This window comes from Cheilinus undulatus, linkage group 1, assembly GCF_018320785.1.
Source record: "Cheilinus undulatus linkage group 1, ASM1832078v1, whole genome shotgun sequence".
Classification (NCBI taxonomy): domain Eukaryota; kingdom Metazoa; phylum Chordata; class Actinopteri; order Labriformes; family Labridae; genus Cheilinus; species Cheilinus undulatus.
Window position 1 is genome coordinate 25004255 of NC_054865.1, and position 24380 is coordinate 25028634.

At 38.5% G+C, this 24380-nt stretch overlaps 1 protein-coding gene across 1 annotated transcript; it reads right to left on the reverse strand.

The window, feature by feature from the left end:
- Positions 1 to 605: 605 nt before the first annotated feature.
- On the reverse strand, positions 606 to 19106 carry zdhhc7 (zinc finger DHHC-type palmitoyltransferase 7). The gene is made up of 8 exons (XM_041793619.1): positions 18972 to 19106; positions 17787 to 17888; positions 9857 to 10207; positions 7121 to 7245; positions 6848 to 6944; positions 6084 to 6165; positions 3948 to 4078; positions 606 to 3848 (listed from the first exon to the last, which is right to left on the reverse strand). The coding sequence occupies exons 3-8, from the start codon at positions 10199 to 10201 to the stop codon at positions 3666 to 3668; spliced, it is 963 nt and encodes a 320-aa protein (XP_041649553.1). The 5' UTR covers positions 10202 to 10207; positions 17787 to 17888; positions 18972 to 19106; the 3' UTR covers positions 606 to 3665.
- Between the last annotated feature and the right edge of the window lie 5274 nt (positions 19107 to 24380).

A 24380-nucleotide genomic window follows, 5' to 3' on the forward strand; every position in this document is an offset into this window, starting at 1 on the left:
TTTGTGTACAATCACTAACAACAGCTAACCCTTTCCCCCGTTACTACTACATACTTGTGCCAAAGCAGGTCGGCAGAAGAGTGAAAACACCCTTTCTGCCACAGCAAGCTTTTAGTGTTGCTCTCTGCGCTTGTCAATAAAGAAATGTCCAGTTCTAAAAAAAACTGCTGCTGTGATACACACAAGAAAGACTTTCCCCCTTAACTATCACAGTCATGCCTAAACGGGTGAGCAGAAGGGCGAAAACATCTTTCTCAATATGAAAAGCTTAGAGGGTTGATTTTATTCTGTATTTCATACAGAAACGTGGTCCGGTTCTAGTAAAACAGATATAATGCTAAAGCTATAACTGAGGTATTTAGAGCAGTGGAGGCAGCTATTACCGATGGCTTTCGGTACAAGCAAACTCAACTCTGTATGGTATGACTCTGAAAGTAGTATCACTCATTGAGTCAGTCAGACACAGACAGAGCCATCTGTAGGGCTGACCTCAACAGTCAGCCAAAAAGAAGAATAAACACATGACAGAAAACCAATCTCAACATTTATGTTTAATTTAATCAAGTTTATTATGTAAAAGAATGACATTAAAGATATAAGACATTATAAGATTATGACACCATTAAAAAACTTCAATAAAACATTCCTTTTATACTGTTAATAGCAACCTTTATACTTATAAATCTGATGGCCTTTCTCCTTGTGGAAACATTCACTCAGGAGAGCAGCTAACAAATCCTTTCTCAGCTGTATATGGAGATGTTACTGGTTAAGTCTGTAGTCACACCACTATAGCGCTCAGAAGCATCACAACGTACAATGTTCTTTATCCTACGTTTTCTGCATTAGGAAAAAAGCCTTTGACAGAATAGTGTTGCACTGTATTACATAATCTTGCACAGTCAAAAAATCCTCTCCCCAAGGTTACTTACGGCTTCAGCAGGAAGCAATGAAAATACCACACTGGGTTCCACTCTTTGAATTGTTCTTTGATTTGATCTCTGATCATAAATGTCGACCTACATACCCTGTATAAACTCCAATGTTAAGCCTTTATAGGTTCAGCATCTGAGTTGGCTCATGGATCAAGAATAACCTATTCTGAAATACTTGTTCACATTAACCAAGCCCAAATTATTGCACAAAACACACCAGTCACCACTGATATTGATTTCAATTCTACACAGCAAATCTGTCATTCCAAAATGAGCCAAAAACTGGCACGGATGTCCTGCTAGGTCCAACATAAACATCTAAAGGTTTAATGTTTCAGTGTATTAGTACTGCCAACATTACCTTACACACTCCTTCAGATGTTTATCTTTTCTGTTCACATTTATTATTCATCTGACTCACTGAGAATCCTCACTGGCTCCAGATGGATTTTACCACTACAACCTGCAACTATTGTTTAATAATAACAAATTGTGTGTGAAACTATCAAATAGAAAGTGATTATTATCCTGCAAACATAGAAATCAAACAGACAGCTTGTAAAAGCTCTCAAAGACACTTTTTGTGTACGGTTGGTTAATGTTTACTTCTTTGCATTTGACCAAAATTAAAATATAGTTAAGTTTAAACAAAACATGACCAAATTAAGAAAAAGAATGATGTTGCATGAATAAGAAACTGCTATTTGGCAAACAATAACAATAGCAAAAGCAATAAGAGAACTGTTGGTAAGGTCATGCAGTTCTGCAGAATAAAATGATGCATGTGAGTGCAGCATTAAAAAAAACCCTGATAACAGTTTTAGTGCTGTGTCACTTAAACCCACAAAAAGATGTGTTTTACATTCTAATTACAACATGGTTTAGCCATAGAGCAACAGATATGATCCTTTAGTGTAAACAGTGGAGACGGAGTTCCTTCTGACGGCCACAAATGAGAACAGCAGTATTGTATGTTGTCAAAATAACAGACTTTGACAATACTTTGATAAAACCAGTAAGACATTTAATCCTGAACTTTAGATTCAAAAAGCCGTTTTCCAGTGTGAAGAGGCCCATTGATTATGTCTAAATAGGTCGTCAAATATGGGAGAACACTTCATAAATATGGCAATACAAAAGCTGATAATTTCACTTGACTGTATGAAGTTGAAGGCAGGAGTAAGTATTCTAATAATACTGGAATAGAATCAACTACTCTTCTGTGGCTAGATATTTCTGGAGTGAAGTAGGAAAGGCCTCTCAAGCATCCGCCGAGCTCCTCCAGACTTTGTTCAGTATTAAAGCTTGTATAATAAACCGGCTACCTCAGCCTCTTTCAGCAAAGCAGCTCCTTTGTAATCGTGTAGGCAGGCTGCACAATGGAGTCTGGCCTTCAAGACCAGAATGAGCCCAAAAAAAGAGTTAAGGGAGGTTGTGCTAATGTTTTCAGTTCTGTTTTTAAAATGTGGTAACACAGATTGGCTGAGGTGCATGCAAAGCCACCATGTCTGAGACCCTGCTCTGTCTCAGGAGGTCGTATAGTTGTTACTAAGAGTTTAAATACAATATAGTTTACCCGACTGTACTTACATATGGATTCCAACTGAAAACAGAATCAGGCGATAGTTGCCCACACAGGGAAAGACTGTGTGAGTGAATTAATACTAAGTAACATTCAGACTTTTCAGCAGGCTAAGTTCTACCTGAATTGCGATATGAAAACAGAGGCAAACAAGTGGTCTGGGTTTATCGATAATTCGCAGAAAATAAGATTTAGAGCAGCATGAAGGAGGGGAGGAATACTAAATTTACAGGGACTTGACAAATAATACAAAAATGTGATTTGTATTTCCAAAATGAACATTTGGAACAAAAGTGTTCCTTTCCAGAGACTCTTTACAGTCAATTGTTGAGTTGTAGTCACTGTGATGATAGAGGCGCTGACAGTTATACAAAAATATTTTTTTTTTTTTTTTTTTTTTTTTTTTTTTACTGGCCAAAGTAGCCCCCCAAAACAATTTCAGCATGAGGACAGAAACATGACAAAGAAGATGAGGACATAGGAGAAGCCACTCAGTCTTTCTGAATAAGATTGAGGCTTGTGTTCACATTTTGCTGTTCATTCATCCAAACATAGTTAGAGCCTCGATTTCATACTGAGATCCTGACTGATTGAACTGTTACACATGCAAATCTAGGCAGCACAGTTCTGTTTCTGATGTCTTCTGTGCTCCACATCCAAATGTTTTCCTCAAGTGCCATGTAAGTAATGCATGTCCTTGACCATAGTTCCTCTGTCTGGGTCCAATAAAACGGTTTCAAGCATTCCACTGAACTTGATTTGTCTTGTGATGATCGAACTGCTGCAGCTGCGACTGAAGGTGCATGGATTGAGCTCCATCCGCACCTTTGATGGTCTCACAAAGAATAAAAGACTCAGTTGAGTTACAAACTGCATGCTTACCTAAAACACACAAAAAGTTGCTTATGTTTCAAACAATTTCCCAGTTGTAGTCTCTCGTGCAGACCAAAGGTGCTGGGTCTCTTTCAGAATGTGAGATGACAATACAAACGGTGGTTGTGATGCACTGGAGCAGCCTGTCTGTGTGTCACCCACACATAAAGAACAGCTTCAGGGAGCGGAGGCTCATCTCAGCTCCCTTACAAACAAACAACACATTGCTCAAGAGGCAGACGAGTGTTGTTTAGCTGCTTTGGTCTGCTCTGCTCTCAGACAGAAAACTCAGACCCACTACGGCGACCGTGGGTCACCAGCAACAGACGCCGCAGACGCAGGCCTGTAAATGGATTACACCACAGCAAGGAGGGGGGACCCCCGAACACAGCCTTCATCCCGTCCCATCTCATGCGTCGCTCCCACGTGGGCTTCTCATTTTTGAGGCGTTCAATCTCCTGCAAGACATTAAAAAATCAGTATATATAGAACAAATTCTTTGTCAAATGTTTGGTTTGGATGATTTGCTGAGAGATACAAAGGTGAAGGATACTCACTGTCTCATCATTGCAGATGGAGTGGATCTGCGTACCAAACATTACAGCTGTGAACGTGAGGAAGAGGATGGCTTCAAGACAGAGGAAGATCAGCAGCAGCACAGATACCCCCGGAGAAAAGTCACTGCACTCTGGTCACAGGAAAGAAGACAGTTTTTATTTTTCTGCTATTTAATTATGATGTCAAAGAAGCACCAGACAATATGAAGTCAGATGAAGTCTAATTATAAAGGAAGAAATCTAATTACAAAGGCTTTTAAACTTAAAATGACTTAAAACCAACGAAAGACAACTGTTAAGTAGGCTTTTAATACTAAGACTAAAATTAAAACTTGTTGTATTGACTTATTGTCGTTTCAGACTGGCTTTGTATTTTGCTGCGTGTATGTGTCCACTCCACAGCTTTCATACCAGGTGTGAGTTTGCTGCGTGTTGGCCTTGTCTACCTGCAGTCAAAGCCCTGTCTTAAGTTTTACCTAAACAAATCCCCCTGCAAGTGACTTGATTCAATGTATAATGGAGCCATGCCAGTAACTAGTCAAGATAAAATCATTCTGTACAAACAAAGGGAGTTTCTCCAAACAAATGTTAAACCAGGTTTTTATTTTGAAAAGCACATACCGGGAAGTTTACTCATACTGTGTTTTATCTTTCCTGTGACATATTGAACTGGTGTGTAAACCAAAAGCTTAACAAATAGAAGTTTAAGGAACAGCTTCATTCATCAAAGTTATCAAGAAACAGATTGTAAACATATTCTACTGAAGTGGACATACATATTTGCACCAAAAAGGTGAGCATGGCATGGAAAAAACAGGTCAGACTTCAATTCTCCTCCGCCCGTGAAACCTACGTGTCAGGTGCATGAGACGTGGCGCTCGCAAAACCAAGAGAGTGTACAGAATAACATCAACAACAATAGCAATAAAAGGTTCCAATTTCATGTATGGAACTGCACCTTAGTGTAAAACTGTGTCGAACTGGGCACATAAGACACACGTCTTGCCCATGATATCTTGATTGATTTTCATTTTATATGCATGTTAACAAGTCAGGGCTTTCAGAGTGCCTGCTTGGTGCCATGTCTCACTCACCTACTATGCATGTGTTACACATGTATCACATGCAGAGAATCTAGAGAACAGAGGGTTCGCCTATTTTTTCCACAATAGACAGAAAAATGATAAATAGAAATTCTTATTTACCTTGTAGCAAATATGTATGAACACACACAGAATATGTTTGCAGTGTGTTTCTCAATGACCCTAATGAAGGACACAAGCTAAAACATATCTGCTAATAAAGTCATCCTCTAAAGTTCTACTGTTAGTAAAGCTTTCTGTTTCCACACCAGTACAAAATCTCACAGGAAAGATAAACACCGTACACTTCTGGAACAAAACTGTGGAGCTGCAGAGTGCAGTGCAGCCATTGTATGTGGAAATTGCAGTTAAAATGGTGATTGTACGTGGATAAAAATGTTAAACTCTAAAAGGGTCAGCTATGTATGTCACTGTAAATTTATTATGGTGGCCCTCCTAATTAAAGCCTGTGTGTGGAAAATAGTGTCATGGATAATCTAAGTTTCATTGGTCAACTTTTTCAGGTTAGGAAATGTAGAATTCCCCATCTAACACTTGATAAGTCCAGAAAAATCACATCCAATGAATAATCTTTAAAACAAACACAAAAGATGTGTAACTAAGGGTGAGCTGTAAAATAAACTAAACTGCCATTTTCCACCTGTCACATTTGCCTTGAACATTGTGTCAGGATGTAAAACAAATGAGTCAGTGTCATCTTTTGAAGCAGAAACTAAAGTTCTAAGACTTGAATATTATCATCATTTTCTTGATCACTCCTACAAAGAGGCCCACAGGGAGTGGGAAAGATCAGTGACAGCTTTGTGAAGACTATGCCACACAACTTCAGTAACCTGTGCAGAACAGCTGCTCTTACAACAGAATAACTCTCTTTTTCTCCCACTCTATTATCCTGTCTCTTTCAATTTATTGAAGCAGTTTCTCTCACTTATGCACAGCTGCATTTTTTACTCAAACATCTCTGACATGCTGTGCTTGTCGTTTTGACTCAAACACATGTCGTAGTCGATGCTGCAAGACAGAAAAGCCTTACCGTTCCACTGGACTTTAATACAGTTGAAGAAGTGCATACCACTGAGGGCCAGGGCATGGGCTGAAATCAAAGCTATGTACATCTGCAGGAAGAAAAACAGAAGGGAAGGGGATGGAGATGATAAGTGACCGACAAAAAATACCATTACGCCCTAAAACTACAAGGATATCTTGCAGATATTTTTCAAGAAGACTATTGTCAAATTTGTACGTAGATAAAAGGTAATTAACACACAGGGCCACATTTATCTATTAAGATCTCTGTCAATAAAAATCTGTGAAAACAAAAACTGCTAACACAGGTCACCTTGCACTGTAGAGCCATATATGACAGCTTTATGTTTAAGTCATCAGAAAAGTTCAAGTCAGCAAATGAAGCAATATAAAAGTGCTGATGCCATCCTAGGAGTCATAAATGGCTGCATGAGTACATTTCCTGAGGGCTTGTGTGTGATGTGAGTGGCATCACTCCTGAGCTATAAAACCCCTGCTGGATGAAGTACAAGGACAACATTTCTGACCATTTTTAGCTTTCCTTTTTCACTGTGGCATTATACCTTCAATAATTCTAGAAATTAAAATCTTCGAATGGAGATAAAGGCAACTTTGTAGAAACAAGGCAATGGAAACTTGTTGTTTGGCTACTTATCATAATAAACATAAAGTCATATCAAAGGTGTACTGTAGGTAAGTACTGAATCTAAACTACCACCCCTTGCTCAAACTAAAAAACAGCCTACGCCATGAGTGCTTGTGTGTACTTACAGTGAAAAGTACAAAGAACCTCTGATTCTTTTCTCCCACACAGTTATTGACCCAGGGACAGTGGTGATCCATCTTCCTGATGCATCTTTTACAAATACTGCAGACAGGAGAAAGAAGACACTGAAGCATGACAAAGACAACTATACAGCTCCTTTTCACACAACATAAACATGTGCTGAGGCTTTAAAAGGGCAGCTGAGGGGATAAAAGTTGGGTAAAGAAGCATGTCAGTGTCTAATTCAGGTTAAAATGAACCAAAACACTCTGACTGACCTGCAGTGGTGTGCCCTCTCAGGCTTAATGCTGCAGCACTTTGGACACTTGTAGATGACCTCACCAGGCTTCAGCTGTAAACTCTCCATGTACTCCTTGGTTGCGTTGCCCTTAGGGACTGCACCCTGATGAGGTTGAAGGATAAATTATGTAAGTTATTAATGTCTAAATAATCATGGTGCAACAAGTGATTTTACGTTTTTTGGAACTATGTAAAGTGCTGCAGACACACCAACTGGTAAAAACTGTTTGAATAAAATCTTGTCTTTAGGGAGAAGTTAAAAGTGAATATTGGATTTGAATTATGGTACAGGAAAACAGTTTTAGCCAGACAAAGTGTAAAGTCCTCATTGCAACTTATATAAACCCTTAAGTCTGTGAGTAAATCACAACCAGTTGTACCGTTTAAAAGGAAATCCTCCTCAACTGAAGACCTTTAAATTTAGATGAAACCCCAACTTGACGCTCTACAGCACAGCTGACTGTGTACTATTTTGGGCTTTTAAATGGAGCAACTGTGAAGGCTGGCCTTTTGTAAGCTAGAAAGCACAAGTGAAGCTGTCGTCAGTCATCAGGTTTCTCAGAGCAAGAATGAGTCAGTGCTGCAGCACTACTGATAATGTTTGACCTACACCTCCTGCAGCATGAAGTGAGTGAAATCACTGAGTGTAATCTCACAGTATCAGTAACAAAGCTAAAGATTAACAACAGAAGCAACAAACAGGTGAAATAAATCTATATAAGAAAGTCTGACTGTTTCATAAATCATTCGGCTGCAGACATTTAGGACAAAGAAAACCCCCTCCCATAGCCCAGTGTGCTAAATTACATCAGAGAGAAACTACAAATGTTTCACCATGACAGAGCTCACTGCTTGTAAAATAACAGGTACAGGCAAAACCAGTGTTCGTTTTGGCAGCTGTTTAAAATCAAGACTTAAGCACTATCTGCACAGGAAGTATAACCTGTGGACCTCTGATCATTTGTATATTACCCCTGATGTCAGTGTTTGATGTCGTGCACTCACATGTGACAAGCCAAGTCTGTACTGTACTCAACTTTCACATACAGTTCTAAATGAAAACATGTTGGTGCTGCTTGGCTGCAGCAATTAAAATACACAATTTTTATTTCTAAAGTTCATACAAAAAGAGCAATGTTGTGCCCATCACATTCTACAGATGCTGATGTCTACTTGTGTCCTATACATGAGTTAACCAGGGTTTCAAAAAGACAACATGTGCTTATGTGTTTTTTGTCAAATAAATATATTTTTGAACATTTTAGAAATCTATAGCGCGGGGGGGGGGGGGGGTCAGGTGACCAAGTGGTTTAATTGGCCCCAGGGTTGCAGTCAGCCTTGGCTCAAATCCGACTGGTGGCCCTTTCCCGCATGTCTCGCCCCAGCTCTCTCATTCCTGTTTCTGCCCACTGTCCTTCTTTGTCAATAAAGGCATAAAAAGCCCAAACATAAATCTTAAAAAAAAAAAGAAAAAAAAAAAAAAAAAAGAAAATCCACAGCAAGCTGGTCATGACCAATAAACGAGTGAAAAATCTCCCATAACCCTTCCATTACACCTCTAGTTCGCATCAATGACCGGTGCCTATCTGCAGCTGATCAGACAGAGAAGAGGAAGCAAAAGAAAGTTGAGCATCCCTCCCGTTTATGTATGAGAGAAGCGAGATGTCTCAAGTTAAATAAACATCGCCTATCATTTTTAAACGTTTTTATGCAGTTGATACTATTGTTGTTGTTCTGCACCCATTCAACTTCGGATTATAACGCATGCACAAGAACCTTCCTCATGCAGATCAGCTGTTTTAGCCTAAGCCCTGAATGCTGAGCAACACTACCTAACCAAAATTGTGCTATGCATGAAATCTACGGCTAAATATTACTGATATGAGTATCATTTAACCTTAAACAATACATATATTGGCTATAAGAGCTGACAATTGAAAAGAAAAACTGTAGGAGACAGAGCAGAGGTGCTGTGCTTATGAAGACAGCAGTGGCGCATGCACGCAGATTTTGACACTAGAGTTTAAATAAATAAGTACAGTCATTTTTTAACATAAGCTGAAATTAATTCAAAGAAAAGTACTATTAATAGTCCATGTGTGTCAAAATTTTGTTGACAATCTCCTACGCTATTATTTTTGGATCCCAAAAAGGCGCAGAAAAAGCCAAATGGAGCGTTAATAAACACAATTACAACCCGAAATTACAGAGATGCAGATTCACATGGGGTTAGTATTAAATTAGTCTTTGTTTAATCTTAGCCTTGGTAGTTGACCAACATTTTGTCATATTTTTAATACAAGAAATTAACACGGGCCAAAATGTCTTCCACAGAAGAGAACTCCTGATTTGACCTTATATTAAATTTGTATTTAATTCCTTTTGCTCTCAAAACAAACATCTTGTCTGATAAATAGCACTGAAAAATCCTATGCTACTTCTGAGGAGCCTTTTAGAGTAAGGTAGGCATTTTGTAAATCCATGTCTTACAATCTCCATCAATCCATTTTCTACACCTTGTTTTTTGATGTATTTTTGTGTTTGGTGTTTCTTTTAAGTTATATATTTTTAAGCTCAAACATATTTTTTTTTTACTGTGGGGGGTTGAAATGGGCAATATTTAAACAAGCTTTGACTTTCTAACCATGCCTCCTTCTTTTTCCTGTTGGCCCTTTCCTACTTCTTTATCATCAGCCTCTACTTCACATCCTTACTGGATCAGTCAGCATGGTGCGCAGATGTGAGGCCAATGCCAGCACGGCCAGGGAGTTGAAGGCGGCCCCGTTCAGCAGCGAGTACCAGAAGTTCTTGCCGGGCAGTAGCATGACAAAGTTCACCACAAATTCTGCGTAGAACACCAGAAACCAGGTGATGGTTGCGCACACCATCCCACAGCTGTCCTGAATAAACCACAGAGTGCGGTTTCCTGCTGCATGGCTAGCGTGTGGACCCCCAACCATGACGCTGGCTGACAGGCTCCCTGCCTCCACATCTGAACCTGCCGACAGCAGCGGGTGGTGCTGCTCCATATCTCGCAGTCGGTGGTTTGAAGACTGCATCCTACCCTGGAGAGATGGAGAAATATTTGGAGAAAGGTTAAATTAAGGGCTTTGGCTGTGGTTAAAAGACATTATGAACATGCTGCATATTAGCTCTGTGGGACGAGGATGGGCATGTTAACAGATAACTTCAAGTCAATCATGGAAAAAAAAAATCCTGTATTTAGCAGTACCAAAGGAAAGGTCACAGGGGTCCCAAGTTAATCAGAAAGCATCACAAGAGGAACCTAAATACTCATCTTTATACTGTAGCATGATCTGACCTGTAGATATTCAGACCCCTGACTGAAACCTAGGGGTTTGATGGACCAGCCACCAACTATATGAGACAAAAAAAATGCATAAACCAGGATGAGTCAACCTTGGACTCAGCTCTCCAGGCCCTTTGAGCCATTGTAGCGTTTATAATAAGGGACATGAGTCACTGGAGTTTCCTCTTCTGTTTTTATGTCAAGGTCATAAGAGACTGTTCAGAACAGCCCAGAGAGACAATGTCTGCTGCTTTAAGATAAATCGATGAATACTTCTATCCCTTTTAGGAAACTGATCCTGCAGCTGGACAGAATGTGAATACAGGCTAATAATAATCTCAACAACCACTATCCTATTATGGAGGACTCAATTGGGACCTTATGGGATGAGGTCAGTCAATTAGATAATATTTAATGATTGAATAGATGGCTTTTGGTTTATAACTTGGAAATAATGTTGGATAAATCAAAGAGCATATAAAAACATGGATCGGAGCATGCAAGTGAAAAAAAAACATTTAACCCATTGTTTGGCTTGATGGACGGACCAGTTTCCTCATTAAGCAGTAGGGTTTCAATACAATGGTGACAAAAACAAAAACAATCCTAACACACAACTTATTATCTGCATCTAACTTCCCAAAAAGAATGAAGGACACACCATCTAAATAACATCAATATGTTAGCAAAGAATTTCTACCTCTTTTGCTGTTGGTTAAAAATATGAATGAAGATCTGTATTTTTTTCCCCAAAAATCCTGATTTACAGGAAAGCTGATCAAGTAGTAAATCTCTAAAAGGATTTTTTGGGTGTAACTTTTTCCTTCTAGACAGCCATGTACAGAACATTTCAGCAGGAGACTTTTGTTCTTTTTGTCACCATTCCAACTATACCTGTGATTCTCAAACGCTAACTGATAAAGGAAAAACATAAAATGGAGAAGTGGTGAGATAAGCAGATCCCTCTGGTACTTTTCAATACTATAGGATAACAGATTTACAATTTTCAAACGTATGGTGTGGAAATCTAGATAAAATTATTGCAGTATCAAAAATAGTTGACATCCTTATAAAGCAGGACAAACACTGACTGATGGTCTTAACAGTCTTAAGTTGTTAGTCTTGAAATTCTGTGTTAATACAAGCAAAAATGACCCACCACAGTAATAAATTTATTTAATGTAGCATCCAAATGCAAAGTTGCCAAAGAGTTTTGCTCATATTAGACTATAAAAAATGTTATTAACTAAAAGAATGGTGCTTTAGATGACAAAAGTGTTGGCATAGTAGTGATAGTCTCTTCTAAGAAATAAAGTCTGTAATCAGGAACTATAGGCTTGCCATGCACATGTATTGAGAAAGCAATTGTGACTTCCTCTTATGCTCAGTCAGACTACCCATTATAAGCATGATTTTATACTGATCTGGTAGTTGTTGGGTCTCGAGACCCATCTGCCCTCAAAATCAATAGTTTTATCCTGTGTAGTGTATCCTAGGGGCGAATGATATATTGTTTTATAACTGTGATTGCTATGTGCACATGCAATCACAACAGTCACATCACAAGATGTGTGATGTTAGTCGTGTGACCTGAAGCATGTCATGCAGCCACCTCTGTGTTGTTGGATGTAAACCAAGATTGTGAGTTTTCTAATTTCCAATACTAATCTACATTAAAGCCTATCTGATATCACCATCAGTAGTCAGGGAACTGAGCACCATGCATGTGGAGTCTCTAGGTTTCCTGCATGTACATTTAGATTACAAGTATTGCTGCTGCCATCACAGATAAATCAGTGCACTTCCACCAATGTCCACATCTCGTCCCGCAGCTTGTTATGTTGTTTACTTTAAAGCTTCAAGCACTGCAGTGTGTGAGAATGAAAGCAGCATGACATGGTAAGCCCTTGTGTCAAACGTGACAGTCATGGGCTGGTCTGGTCAGCTAAACCTAATTTTGAACGGTGTTAGAAATGATTCATAACATTTTAGTAACACTGTAATGAGTTTATTTGCAATGTTTATGGAGAAACAAGTTGCTCTGGAAATGCTGGTTTAAAATATATTTAGTGTACATTAAAAGGCATTTTACTTACCTGGTTCAATATCCTATTAAGCAAAGATAACCTATCTAAATGTCTTTTTATCCATTCAGCCCTAGTGTGTCATAATTAAAGACAATTAAGGCCTCACTCGCTAAAAGGAGAAATATTGGCAAAGACAGATGTACCCGAGCAACATGATGAGCATAAGTACAAAGCTAGCAAAGCATATATGATACCATCTGGGCAAACAATAAACATACAGCACAGTGACTACAGCATGTTCATTACCAGTCTACATTCAGGATGTCATCGCATCCCTCTTTCTTCCAGTCACCACCATGGTGATCGGTCAGGTACCACCATGTAGTGTGTCGCTCAAGTCATGACACAAATTTATGTCTGTGTTTAAACCAAGTGAGTACTCACACACTGTATGAGTGAAATTTGGATGAGCTGTGACAAATATCAATCAGGTTTCCTTTAAAGACTCCAGTAGACAGAGATTTAAGACATACAGCATCACAGTGCACACAACTAGCAGCTAAAGAATAACAATTGATCCCTTTTAGCCACAGATATTTCCTGCTTGTTCATACATGATTTCTTTCTTTAAAAGAACTCACCACTTCCTTTTGCTAAGCCTTCGAATGAGACATTTCCAAAGAGACAGTGGATACAGAGCTAAGCATTTAGTCTTCAGCTGACTAGCCAACCAGGCTGCTTTCCAAACACCACACTGCTGTTTGTTTCTGCTTGCATCCAAAGACTTCCATGTCAGTGGGTGTCATTTAAGTTGCTTTGCAAAATGGCAATACAAACAAGAGGAGGATGCTTTGTGTCCTCAGTGCTTAAAACTGAAAAATGGGCAGAGATGTCTCTCTAACAGAAACAAACACACTTCAGTCTGAAGGATTCAGTGAATCTGCAAAGTGGATTATGAGAGATAATATAACTGTAATAAAAAAGGATTGTGTGTTGAGTTATAATTATGTGTCTCCTGCTTATGCCTGTGAGAGGTTTTATGTACTTACATAGTAAAAAAGAGTGGCTGCTTGGCAAACTTTTTTGTACCCACACCATAATCAAAACATAAATATTGGAACAGAAACTTCAGCTGGGTTCATTATGGGCTTGTTGCCATCAGCGGCAGAACAATGTAATTCATCCCAAAGGATAACTGATATTGTCTTTAAATTCCGCTATTAAGTGTTTGCCTGAGAATAATGAAAAAAACTCTGAGGCTTTAAAGTCAGGTAGCATGATTTGAAAACAAAATAGAGTTCAAACTGAGAATTTGACATCTGGTAACTAAAATACAAGACAGTGACTTCCTATTAGAGCTTATTTAAAATTCTGCAGGCATAATTTTGCAGATAAACTTAATTTATGTGTTAAGAATGGTCACATCTGAGTTTGCCTGTGTCATAAGATAAGATATTCCTTTCACTTTTATGTAAATCAAATTTGGAAAGGTCAGGGTGTTTCCCGAAGGAAAGTTGCCGGCTCAGTGTTTAAATGCCAATTATAGGCTGAAGTACTGCACACATATGTTTGAGTGCAGAGTGACTGTCGGCTGCACAGTAGCTGCTTTGCAATAGCTAAGGGACCGATTCACATAAGAATTGTGCAGCTTTTGTGCCTCTTTCAACTGTGCAAATGAATCCATATGTTACCACCAAATCTTCAAATCACAAACAAGGTTTAATGCACCCCTTACTATACATCAGGGCAAACAGCCAAAGTTTACAGTGAATAAAAATTGGCCCAATTGCATTAAGTGAAAAAATGACCATCTGCAGCTAAGAATTGGTGGCTCCACCTCTGTATAAAAAAAATACATGGTGTATGAATATATACAAGTAAATAAATCTAGAAATACTTAATTGAAATTACTGTAATTACTATGCAGGGCTAAAATCAGTGCTGGGCTGTTGGCAGCTCCACACTTTGTCCACATGTGGAAATGGTCTTGAGCCATTATGCATGATGAGGATGTAAGGGTTGCTTTCCATTGAGGTGTCTGCATTGTGCTTAAACGTAGTGATTTTATTTTAAATGTTTCACAAGGATGGCCAGAATGGTGCAGTTGGGAGTGTATCACATGCATTGTGGGGACTGGGCAGTAATGGTCAGCAATCCTGAAGAAGCAGGAATAAGAAAAAAAGTCCTATGCAGGGCAGTAGCTGATCTCACATAAGAAGACAAAGGAGGATTTTAACCTGTTTGGAGTTTTTTTGCTACAGAAGCTGTTAAGGCAAAGGGTGCTTCTTGTTAAGGCAGTACTGTGGTAAATACTAGGGATGGGGATCGTTAATTCTTATTGATACTGACACCCTTATCAATGCTCCTTATTGATCCGAGTCCTTATCAATGCTGCTATCGATACTTTTCTATAGTTTGGTGGAAAAAAAAATGGAGACAAATATTTACACTCAAGTGGTCTTAGCTGAGTAGAGCTTGAGTTAAAAAGCTATAATTCAGTCTGTAACATCTATTTTATATCCCTCAAATATAAACACATTCTTCATATTCACAACTGTATGTATTAAGGTTTCTCGTCCAAAACTAAATTTTCAAATTTTTATGTGACATATGAACACAGCGTAACATATAGAAAACAGTCGTCTAATTTACTGAGGTTACCTGAATGCATCATATTTTCCGTCTTTCACCTGTTAAGTTCGCTAATTAACTTTAATTCTGCTGATTCTACAGCGGATTTCTACACTGGATTAATACTTTTGACAAACAGGACTTGCGCAAAGTTTTGGAGCACTTTTCAGCTTTTATCTGAGCAGCTGAAGAAGAAAACTGTTCTGAAGCAGCTTAAGTGACGGATATGAGAGCCTGTTACTCCCAGCGCAGGAGGATATGTTTGCATGCGACTTGCAGGCAGCGTCTGTTTTCCTCAAGCCGACATTTGAAGGTACCACACTCTGGTCTAATTTGATGCACAATATTGATGTGTTTTTAGTTTATGTTCCCCTTGTAAGAACTGATGTATTTTTTGTACCAGTTGTATCTTAAAATGATGTTCCGTCACAGAGCCTGTGAGACTTGATAGCAGTATCGATAAGCCAAAACGTTATTGATTTTCAGGTATTTCAAAAAACACAGAACCGGGTGCTTATGGACCCGGGTTTCGAACCCCATCCCTAGTAAATACTGGACTGTCAATTGAATGTCACACAGACCCATGTCACTGCGGGACAGACTGGTCTGTCTGTTTATTCTGAGGATATAGTTATTTTAACTGTTATGGTTAAAACTATTATTCAAAAAACTGAATGCATTCCGGCAAAATGTTAACTTTATTTTCCTAAAAAATATCCATTTTAAGTTTTTCCTTTATCAGCTAGCGTTTGAGAATCACAGGTACAGTTGGAATGGTGACAAAAAGAACAAAAGTCTCCTGCTGAAATGTTTTGTACATGGCTGTCTAGAAGGAAAAAGTTACACCCCAAAAATCCTTTTAGAGATTTACTACTTGATCAGCTTTCCTGTAAATGCCGGTCCATCAGTCGTCTCTCTGCACAGTTCCACCCACCTTCACCTGAATAGAGGCCTAATTGGATAATTAAACACACGTGTGGATTAGCCTACAGCCCTCCCATCAGAATGATTTTATGGCTAAATGGACTGCATGTCAGTTCTACCGTAATATTTCTCTGTCATATGACACACAGATAATGTATCCTAACATCCATGTCCATAATGTGCATAATATCCACAGTGAAAAATAACAAGATAAGGCAGATGAGCTGTACTGATCTGGACATGCTTTGGAACTGCTGATTGCTCCTCTCCATCAAAATTACCCCAAATAACAACTAAATAAACCAACAAAATAGACAAAGAGCCACATAAACTGCAACTGTTACAATTAATGATTGTGTTCCGTTGCAACACAAATTTCCAGCCTTGACCTTTAAAAGTATGACCATCTCAAAACAGAGCAGTTTCTACATATCAACAGCCTTGAACAGCATTTTGTTCTTCAAAGGTGCTCTGTTTGTAGATGTTGTTTTAACAAAGAAAACCAGCATCATCCTTAAGAGAGCAGAAAATGCTCCCGGCCTGTTTAGGGCGTATTGATTTCTCCGAGGTCAGAGGGAGGGAGGTCCATTAAAGCTACACCAGCTGCTGGTCAAGCTGTCTGCCCTTCTCAGATAGAGGGCACAGCACAAGACTCACCTTCTGCTTGTCTCACTACTTCTCTCTGACATCTATAAGCTACCTCAGTGGCATGCTGCTTACATCACTCTGCAAGACCATCAAATACAATGTCATCAAAGGGAGCGCATCACTGTCAAAGAAAATTTGATAAAGCCAGAAATGTTGCTGAAAGACACTGATTTGTATTTTCTGCGTGATAGTGTGTTTCACTGTCAGATTTCTCAATGGCTTGAGGTATTTATACAAAAAAGGAACAAAAATAAAACACACAACTGAGTTATCAAAAGGACTGTAACAGCCAGTAAAGCAAGGTGTGATGACTTGTTTGTGTAGACACAAAAAGTAAAGTCTTCAACCTCAACAGATCCACTAAAACCCTTTGTAAAATAGTCAAAAAAGTCATATCTTTGTGTTGGATTATCTTTAAAAACTGGAACTAAAATAAGAAAAGCTACATTTTAAGTACCTGATATTTCATATGTTAGAATAAGTCTACCTTAAAAAATAGATATATTCACGGCAAATTGTAGCATGTAAATACAGTCAAATACAAGAAATTAAGGGTTTAGTACTCAACATTTCCAGGTGCAGGATCTCCAAAACCCCCAGAGAAAAATTTTGCTTTTAATAGTGCAAATAACCTCATTGGCTTAATGATGCTCTGATTACAATTTTAAACAAGGGACAACTCTTATACCAACAATACCAGCTTACATGTGAGAGATTACTCTCTTCAAATATTTAATTAAAATCATTTATTAATCTAGGAACAAAACTCTTAATGGGGACCCATTTCTTTTTCATGGGACCTATTAAAATCATTATCAGTTGTTCCAAGGGACTCATTATATTGAAAACCTGCCAATATCGCCGCTCAAGTAACTCCCTCTTGGTATGGGAAGCTAGTGAACGTGGTAAACTCAGTGAATCTTAAAAAAAAAAAATCTCCTCAACGCAAACCACTAACAACAGGAATGTCACTCTTCCAGCTTTTGCATAGGAGTCAAACAGACAGCATGAGCTTAGCTGGTTTGCACTGTTTGTGCTTGTTACACATTGTCCTTTGTCAAACAAAAAGCATGCAAATTGGGGATAAAGTGTGGAGTAACCTACCTAGTAAGTTTTTTCTTCACAATAGCAACATGCTGTGGTGTTTATTTCCTGGACCATCATGTAGAAAAAAGTGCATATGCGTAGTGACGGGCAGGGTGGCACCTGATGAAGACAAACATGAAAAAACAAAAGGAGATTAACCTTGGAACAAATACTTATTTAATAAAGAATAAAGTAGTCTTTTTTATATATTCACCAAGTCTTAATTTCTTTTCTTCCTAACAACTGAAAGAGTGACTGTGGGCAAAACACCAGTAACATTCTACAATAAACTGCAATAGTAAGAACTACTAAGCCTCTGAAATATCAATTATCTTTCCCCAGAACAACGGCTTCACAAAGAAAATAAAATCTCTAGCAGAACAACACTGTATTACACATCATTTTTTACAGATGGGCCTGACTGAGTAAAAGCTGCATGTACATTGAATGGTTATTACACCTTGCAATAGTCTGTGCCTGTTTCCTCTTTTAATAAATGGTTTTCACGAGTTTGTAATTTTTCCTTTTTCCTCCCAGGAAACACACACCCATCATGATGGCAATCATATCACTGTGGTGACACTGCAACTATTTTCCGTTTATATCTTTCTAGGTGCACTAAGTGCCAACGGCCACCTCAATGAAGCTTTCAGCTGTCAAAACCACCACATGATAGCAGCGGTAGTGCTGACTGGCAAGCAATTATTTGAATATCCACGCGAACACTATCCTTACAGTATCAGATATCTTTGTATTATTCTGAGTGAAGACCCAACAAGTAAATATGTGAAATTTTATCGTGTCAGGTTATGAGATGGAAAGCATAATTAAAACAGCTGACTCAAAGTTTATATTTGAAAAGAAAAACCCCAAACTGACGCACCTCCACAGATTACTTGGGGAGGTGTGACTGAGATTAGAGCCTGTATTCACATCCCTGCTGCATCAGTAACGACCAGGGTCGTGACTGAAAGTGAGCACTATCAACACGCACAAACAACCACACAACCACCCACACTCGTATACAAACTGGGCACAGCAGCTTTCTCAACCTGACACTTCAGAAGCATCCCAAATGTACTCTAAATCACGCTTGCTAACTAGTTAGCCACAAACAGGAGCTAACGCAGCTAGCATGCTAACACTGTGTGTAAACGACGGGCTCAAAAGCGGAGCCTCCCGATTAAATACTAAATTACATACCTCAATAATCCTTATTTATTTTGTTCTTGACTCTTTGTTAATACATCTTGAGGTCCCGTTTGAGCTATTCAACAGCTCCGGCTCAGCTGTGCCCGCAGCAGCGGTACCACATCGCTGTAACAACGGGTTGGTAGTGAACAGTAACGACGGTGCTTCCGGGTTGGCCTCGGGTTTCTCCGCTTCTGTTCGCAAATGTCCGGGGAGGTCGTCTGAATGGCGCCATCTCGTGTCTCTTAAGAGAACTGCAAATATAAACACGACACTGGCAAAATACATGGCTTTTACTTTATGTTTACATCCTCATCCCCACAAGATTAAACAAATGTAATATGAAATAATTAATAATATTTCTCAACCTCAAGATATGCAGAGATTAGCAACAACAGTGACGTCTGCACCAAGGCAGCAAAATATAGGCTTACTCTCATTTTATGAATGTCCACAAACTAAATTATTCTGGAGAGCGGTAAATTATATTACCAAAAGAATGAATTGCACAATAAATATCATGTACATATCAAAGCTATTCTTTTATGGTATGAAGATAACAACAAACCATCTACTGAAAAAATATGACAACAAATAACCTCCTTATACATCTGCATAAATTTCATATCCATGAATCAAAATAACACTAAACTCACCCACACTATGCCATTACCGTCCATTGATACCATACAAGCAGTTATTGACAGGAAATCTACACTTTCAACCTGATAAAATATTTATCTAAAGATTGGGACTTTTAAAATACCTCTCATTGGTTTGTTAGGTAAAGATCTCTTTACTCATATTTGTTATTATTCTTATTTTGTTATTTTATTTAATTATATTTATCTTACCTTATCTTATCTTATTTTACTGCTTATATTTCTTTTACCTTTAAAAGTAAATTTCAATAAACAGTAAAAAAAAAAAAAAAGCATATTTAAAAACCATGACAAACCCAGTTCTCCACATGTACATAGGCACTGTTGGCTAATTGCAATGTAACTGACCTGGTAAACTTTGAGGAACTGTACTTAAATTGGATGCTGCAGTTAAAAGGTCTAAAAGATTTATAAGCCTGTGCCTGACTGCAAGGCTAGTACAGTATGAAAACGTATTTAGCCGACAATGGATATTATACAGACTGCACAGCAGCACAGTGGTGAGCACTATTGCCTCACAGCAAGAAGGTTCCTGGAGTGAAACCTGGTTGGGCAGGGTGTTCTCCCTGTGCAAGCATAGGTTCTTGTGGGTAGTCTGGTTTTTCCCCACTGTCCAAAAACAGGCTCATTGGGTGAATTAATCTAAAATGCCAAATGTGTTAGTGTGTTCTCTTGTCTCTGTGTGTCAGCCCTGTGATTGAGTGTTGACCAGTCCAGGATATATACCCCTCCTCTTGCTCAATGACAGCTGGAATCGGCTCCAGGTGTAGGCAATGTATGGACTGCAATGCTGGATATGTGCATACCAAAACTAACCCTAACACTAGGGCTGGACGATTATGGCAAAAATAATAATCATGATTATTTTGATTGATATTGAAATCAAGATTAATGAACACTATTATTCATTGATTTCAAAATTTGAGTATTTATTGAACCACAATTTAAAAGAACAATCAAAAATAAATTAGTAACAAGTAAAATAATAACAATATATTAAATAATAGCAATTAAAACAATAAATTGATTTAAAAAAAAATCCAATCTACATGCATTCCTGTAAAACTTGCAAAATTTGCAACATGCAATAAACACTAATAACACAGCCAAAAACACAAACCAAAAATACTCTTTGAAGCACACATTAATCGTTTTTCTTTGATTACAATCTTTTTATGATCATGAGAAACCAAAATTGAAATCACGATTAAAATTCAATTAATTGTCCAGCCCTACCTAACACCAACCTAAACCTAGAATCAATGATTCTTCAAAGCTCTCTCTGTCTGCAAGATCACAACTTTAACAAATTAGTAATGTCACTGAGGGCATTTTTTGTAACACACATGCTCCTAAATATTTAACTTGACCAGACCAGGATGTCTTGTGGTCAGATGGGGACAGATGCTAACCTGTGGCAGAGGCTGTCCCCAGCAGGGAGCAGCAGGAGCTTCCTGGCAGCAGTCTCTGCATGTCACGTGTCTCCCATGAGTGAATTATAAAGGCAAGACAAAGGAGCTTGGCTCTTCCCTGCCCTGTGGCTGCAGCTGCACAGTGAAAGCTCAGGGCTTCTGCCCTGCCCTCTCCTGTTCTGGTTCAGGGCTGATATCAGCTGTCTGCTTTAGAGGGAGGGGAGAAAAAATACCCAGCAATCCTCTAAAGCAGCTTAAAGGATGGAGACTGAAGCCATTTCCATTTCCAGAACTGCCTCTCTCTCTCTCTCTCTCTCTCTCTCCAATTATGGCTGGATAAACAGCTGACTGACTGCTAAAAGAGCAGCCACAGTGGCTACATGTAAGCAGTCTGCTGCTATAAAGGCTCCCCTGACCTAATAAACATCCCCAAAACATTGCAAACTTTGATGTATTAACACAAGCCTTACATATTGTAAATAGCTTCTGAGACATGAGGTGGTGTTTGATTTTAACTCTTGGTGTAATCAGGATTCATGTATGTGATTAAATAATGAATGCTAAGTGCACATGTAACACATAATAACTACCAAAGGGGGTCCTGGGCTCCCAAGAGCATCATTATTTTTGTGCAGCCCCCTGTCACATCTTCAGGTGATCATCATTTGTTGACTTGCAGGCTTTTTGGAGTTAAACATGTGCTGCACAGAGGAGATGAGAGCAGACTGGTTCAGAGGAAGTGCCTTATGCGTCTATAGCTGGTTGCAACTTTATAGATTTTCAGAATGAAAGGGTAAAGAAGGTGTGTGGCTCAACAAGAGTAAGAGATAAAAATATATTTGGAAAATGAGAGAAAATACACAAGAAAAAATGAGTTCATGTCAGGATAGCTCAATTCAGGATCAATGTTGCAATCGTTAGCCAGCTGACTGTCAGAGCTGACTGCCTTATTCTCATTTTTAACAAAGCTGAAGCTAAGCAGTCCCCCTTGTTTTATGTCTAGATAAATATGTCAAAGGTGTTTCAAGGGATGTTTTTAATATGAAGGTTTGATGAATACATATTTCATGTATCAATCTCTCAAGTTCAGATTCAAATGCAGTTAACTGGCATAAATACATGGGTGATAATGTTGCCAAACAGTAGTATTAAGTCTAAACATTTAATTGAGTGATAATTGTACAAAAATAACAATAGCTCTCCCTCTCCCTCTCTTTTTCTCCCACTTTTAAATATTAAATCAGCTGACTTCAGGTTGTTGACACACTGCTTTTCAACAGACCTCTGTGATCTAAAAATAGTTTACGATTGAGGTTGTTCTGTGTTTTGAGACAAACCATGTCATTATGTAAAACGTTAAAGCGGTGATTCTGTCTGACCTGGTTGTTCAGTTCTAAGATTGATATGCACATAATAATCATTCAAGAACTATTTAGCTGTAGTTAATGCATTTACCATAATGCCACTGTTCAAAAAACCCATAAAGACCCCGGTATCCACTTAAATCAGCCCCACAACAACCTACCTAACACTGAAAACAGGCATCTATATATTGGCCCTAATAATGTATTGTTTGAAATGAAGTAGATTTACTGGGGAAATATATACATAATATGTACATAGACATTTGAGCATCACTTTTGTTTTAATTTACAGACTTGTCAACAGCAAACTGTACAGAATGTAAAACATCTTGTTCCAAATTTCAAGCATATAGCGTTAGTTCAGGCAGGCCACAGAGTTGCAAGCGCTGTCACTATAACCAGGATCATCTGATCTTATGCAAGCCCTCATCAGCTGATGGTCAGCTGATTTGCTCACTACTGGCTAATTGCACTCATGTCGCCATATTTAAATTGCTCTAGTCTGGCTATGCTTTGCTGCACCCTCTGCAAGCTGCTTTTTGCAACCCTCCTCCACCCTAGCTCCTCCTTTATGCTATATCTGACTTAATCATTGTCATTATGTTGTCATTGATGCCTGCTCTGCTCTGGGCTGATGCTTTCCATATAGGCTTGTAGAGGGAAGGGGGATCCCGGAACAACCACACCGCCAAATATTAATAACACCAACAAGAAGAAATCAATAAATGCTAAGAAAAAGAAATATTCATAACTGCAAATAACTGTTGTTTCTTGACAAAGTGGTCCTGACTGAACTTGTTTTATTTTTTTGTTGTGAGTTGCATGTGTAAATACACATGGTCAGTATTTTCATTGCAACTTTACCTAGAATTTTCCTGCCAGAGCACTGTAAAATATCTGGGTGACATTGGTGTGAGCTGGTGTGTGAACACAACAGGAAATAATGAGAAAAATTCTCATTGAATGAGTGGGAGGAGTTGATTGCTTTGACATCACGCAACTGGTACAATAGCCATGTGCATAACAAGCTGTTTCAGACTCCTTTATGCTTTAAAGTCCTTTGTATTGCTTATTTATTGATTCAATTCAATTTCATGTAGCATTGATATCAAGAGAAAAAAAATGTCAGTAGTTACAGATGATGCTGCTTTATCCACCATTACTGTGTGGTCAGCCCCACTCCTGTCTGACAGAGAATGTCCTCCACCATGAGGGGCATGTGTGAACTCAGTTTTCAGGGGCAGCCTGCCTGAAATCTTTTAGAAATATCAGGTATGTGCAAAAAAAAAAGCTCTGCATCTTTTAGAAACACATTTTCTAAAAAGCTGTGGTGCAGAAAGCAATTATTTGCATAATGGAAAACTGTTCTGTGGTCAGATGAATCAATATTTGAAGTTAATTTTGGAAACCATGGATGTCGTGTCCTGAGGACTAAAGAGGAAAGGGACCATCCAGCTTGTTATCAGCTCACAGTTCAAAAGCCTGCACCTCTGATGGTATGGGGTTGCATTAGTCCCTTTGGCATGAGCAGCTTACACATCTGGAAAGGCACTATTAAAGCTGAAAAATACAGTGCTTAACAAATTTATTAGACCACCTGTCATAAAAACAAGAAAACATAAATATTTACGAAATCTTTCAAAAACTTGTTTACAACTAAAAATGTTATTGTTATTTAGTTGGCAAATAACAAACTGAAACAACTAAATAGTCCTTTTTCACACATAATAACCAAAAAACTTAATATTTTGTATGGCCTCCTTTGGCCTTGATAACAACGTGCATTCTTGCTTGCATTGTTTTTATGTACTTTTCCACAGTCTCTTTTGTTGTTGAGTCCCAAATAGTTTCTAGCTGTTCCCACAGACTTGATTTAGATGAAACTTTTGTGCGATCAATCTTTGAATCTACTAAATCCCAAATTTGTTCAATAGGATTCAAATCTGGACTTGACCACACTGTGAGAACACTTTATGTCTTTCT

Coding starts and splice junctions, on each gene's coding strand:
- zdhhc7 (XM_041793619.1), bottom strand. CDS start 10,201: ATGCAGTCTTCAAACCACCGACTGCGAGATATGGAGCAGCACCACCCG. Junction 6,945..7,120: donor GAGAGGGCACACCACTGCAG/GTCAGTCAGAGT, acceptor TCCTGTCTGCAG/TATTTGTAAAAGATGCATCA. Junction 3,849..3,947: donor CCATCTGCAATGATGAGACA/GTGAGTATCCTT, acceptor AATGTCTTGCAG/GAGATTGAACGCCTCAAAAA.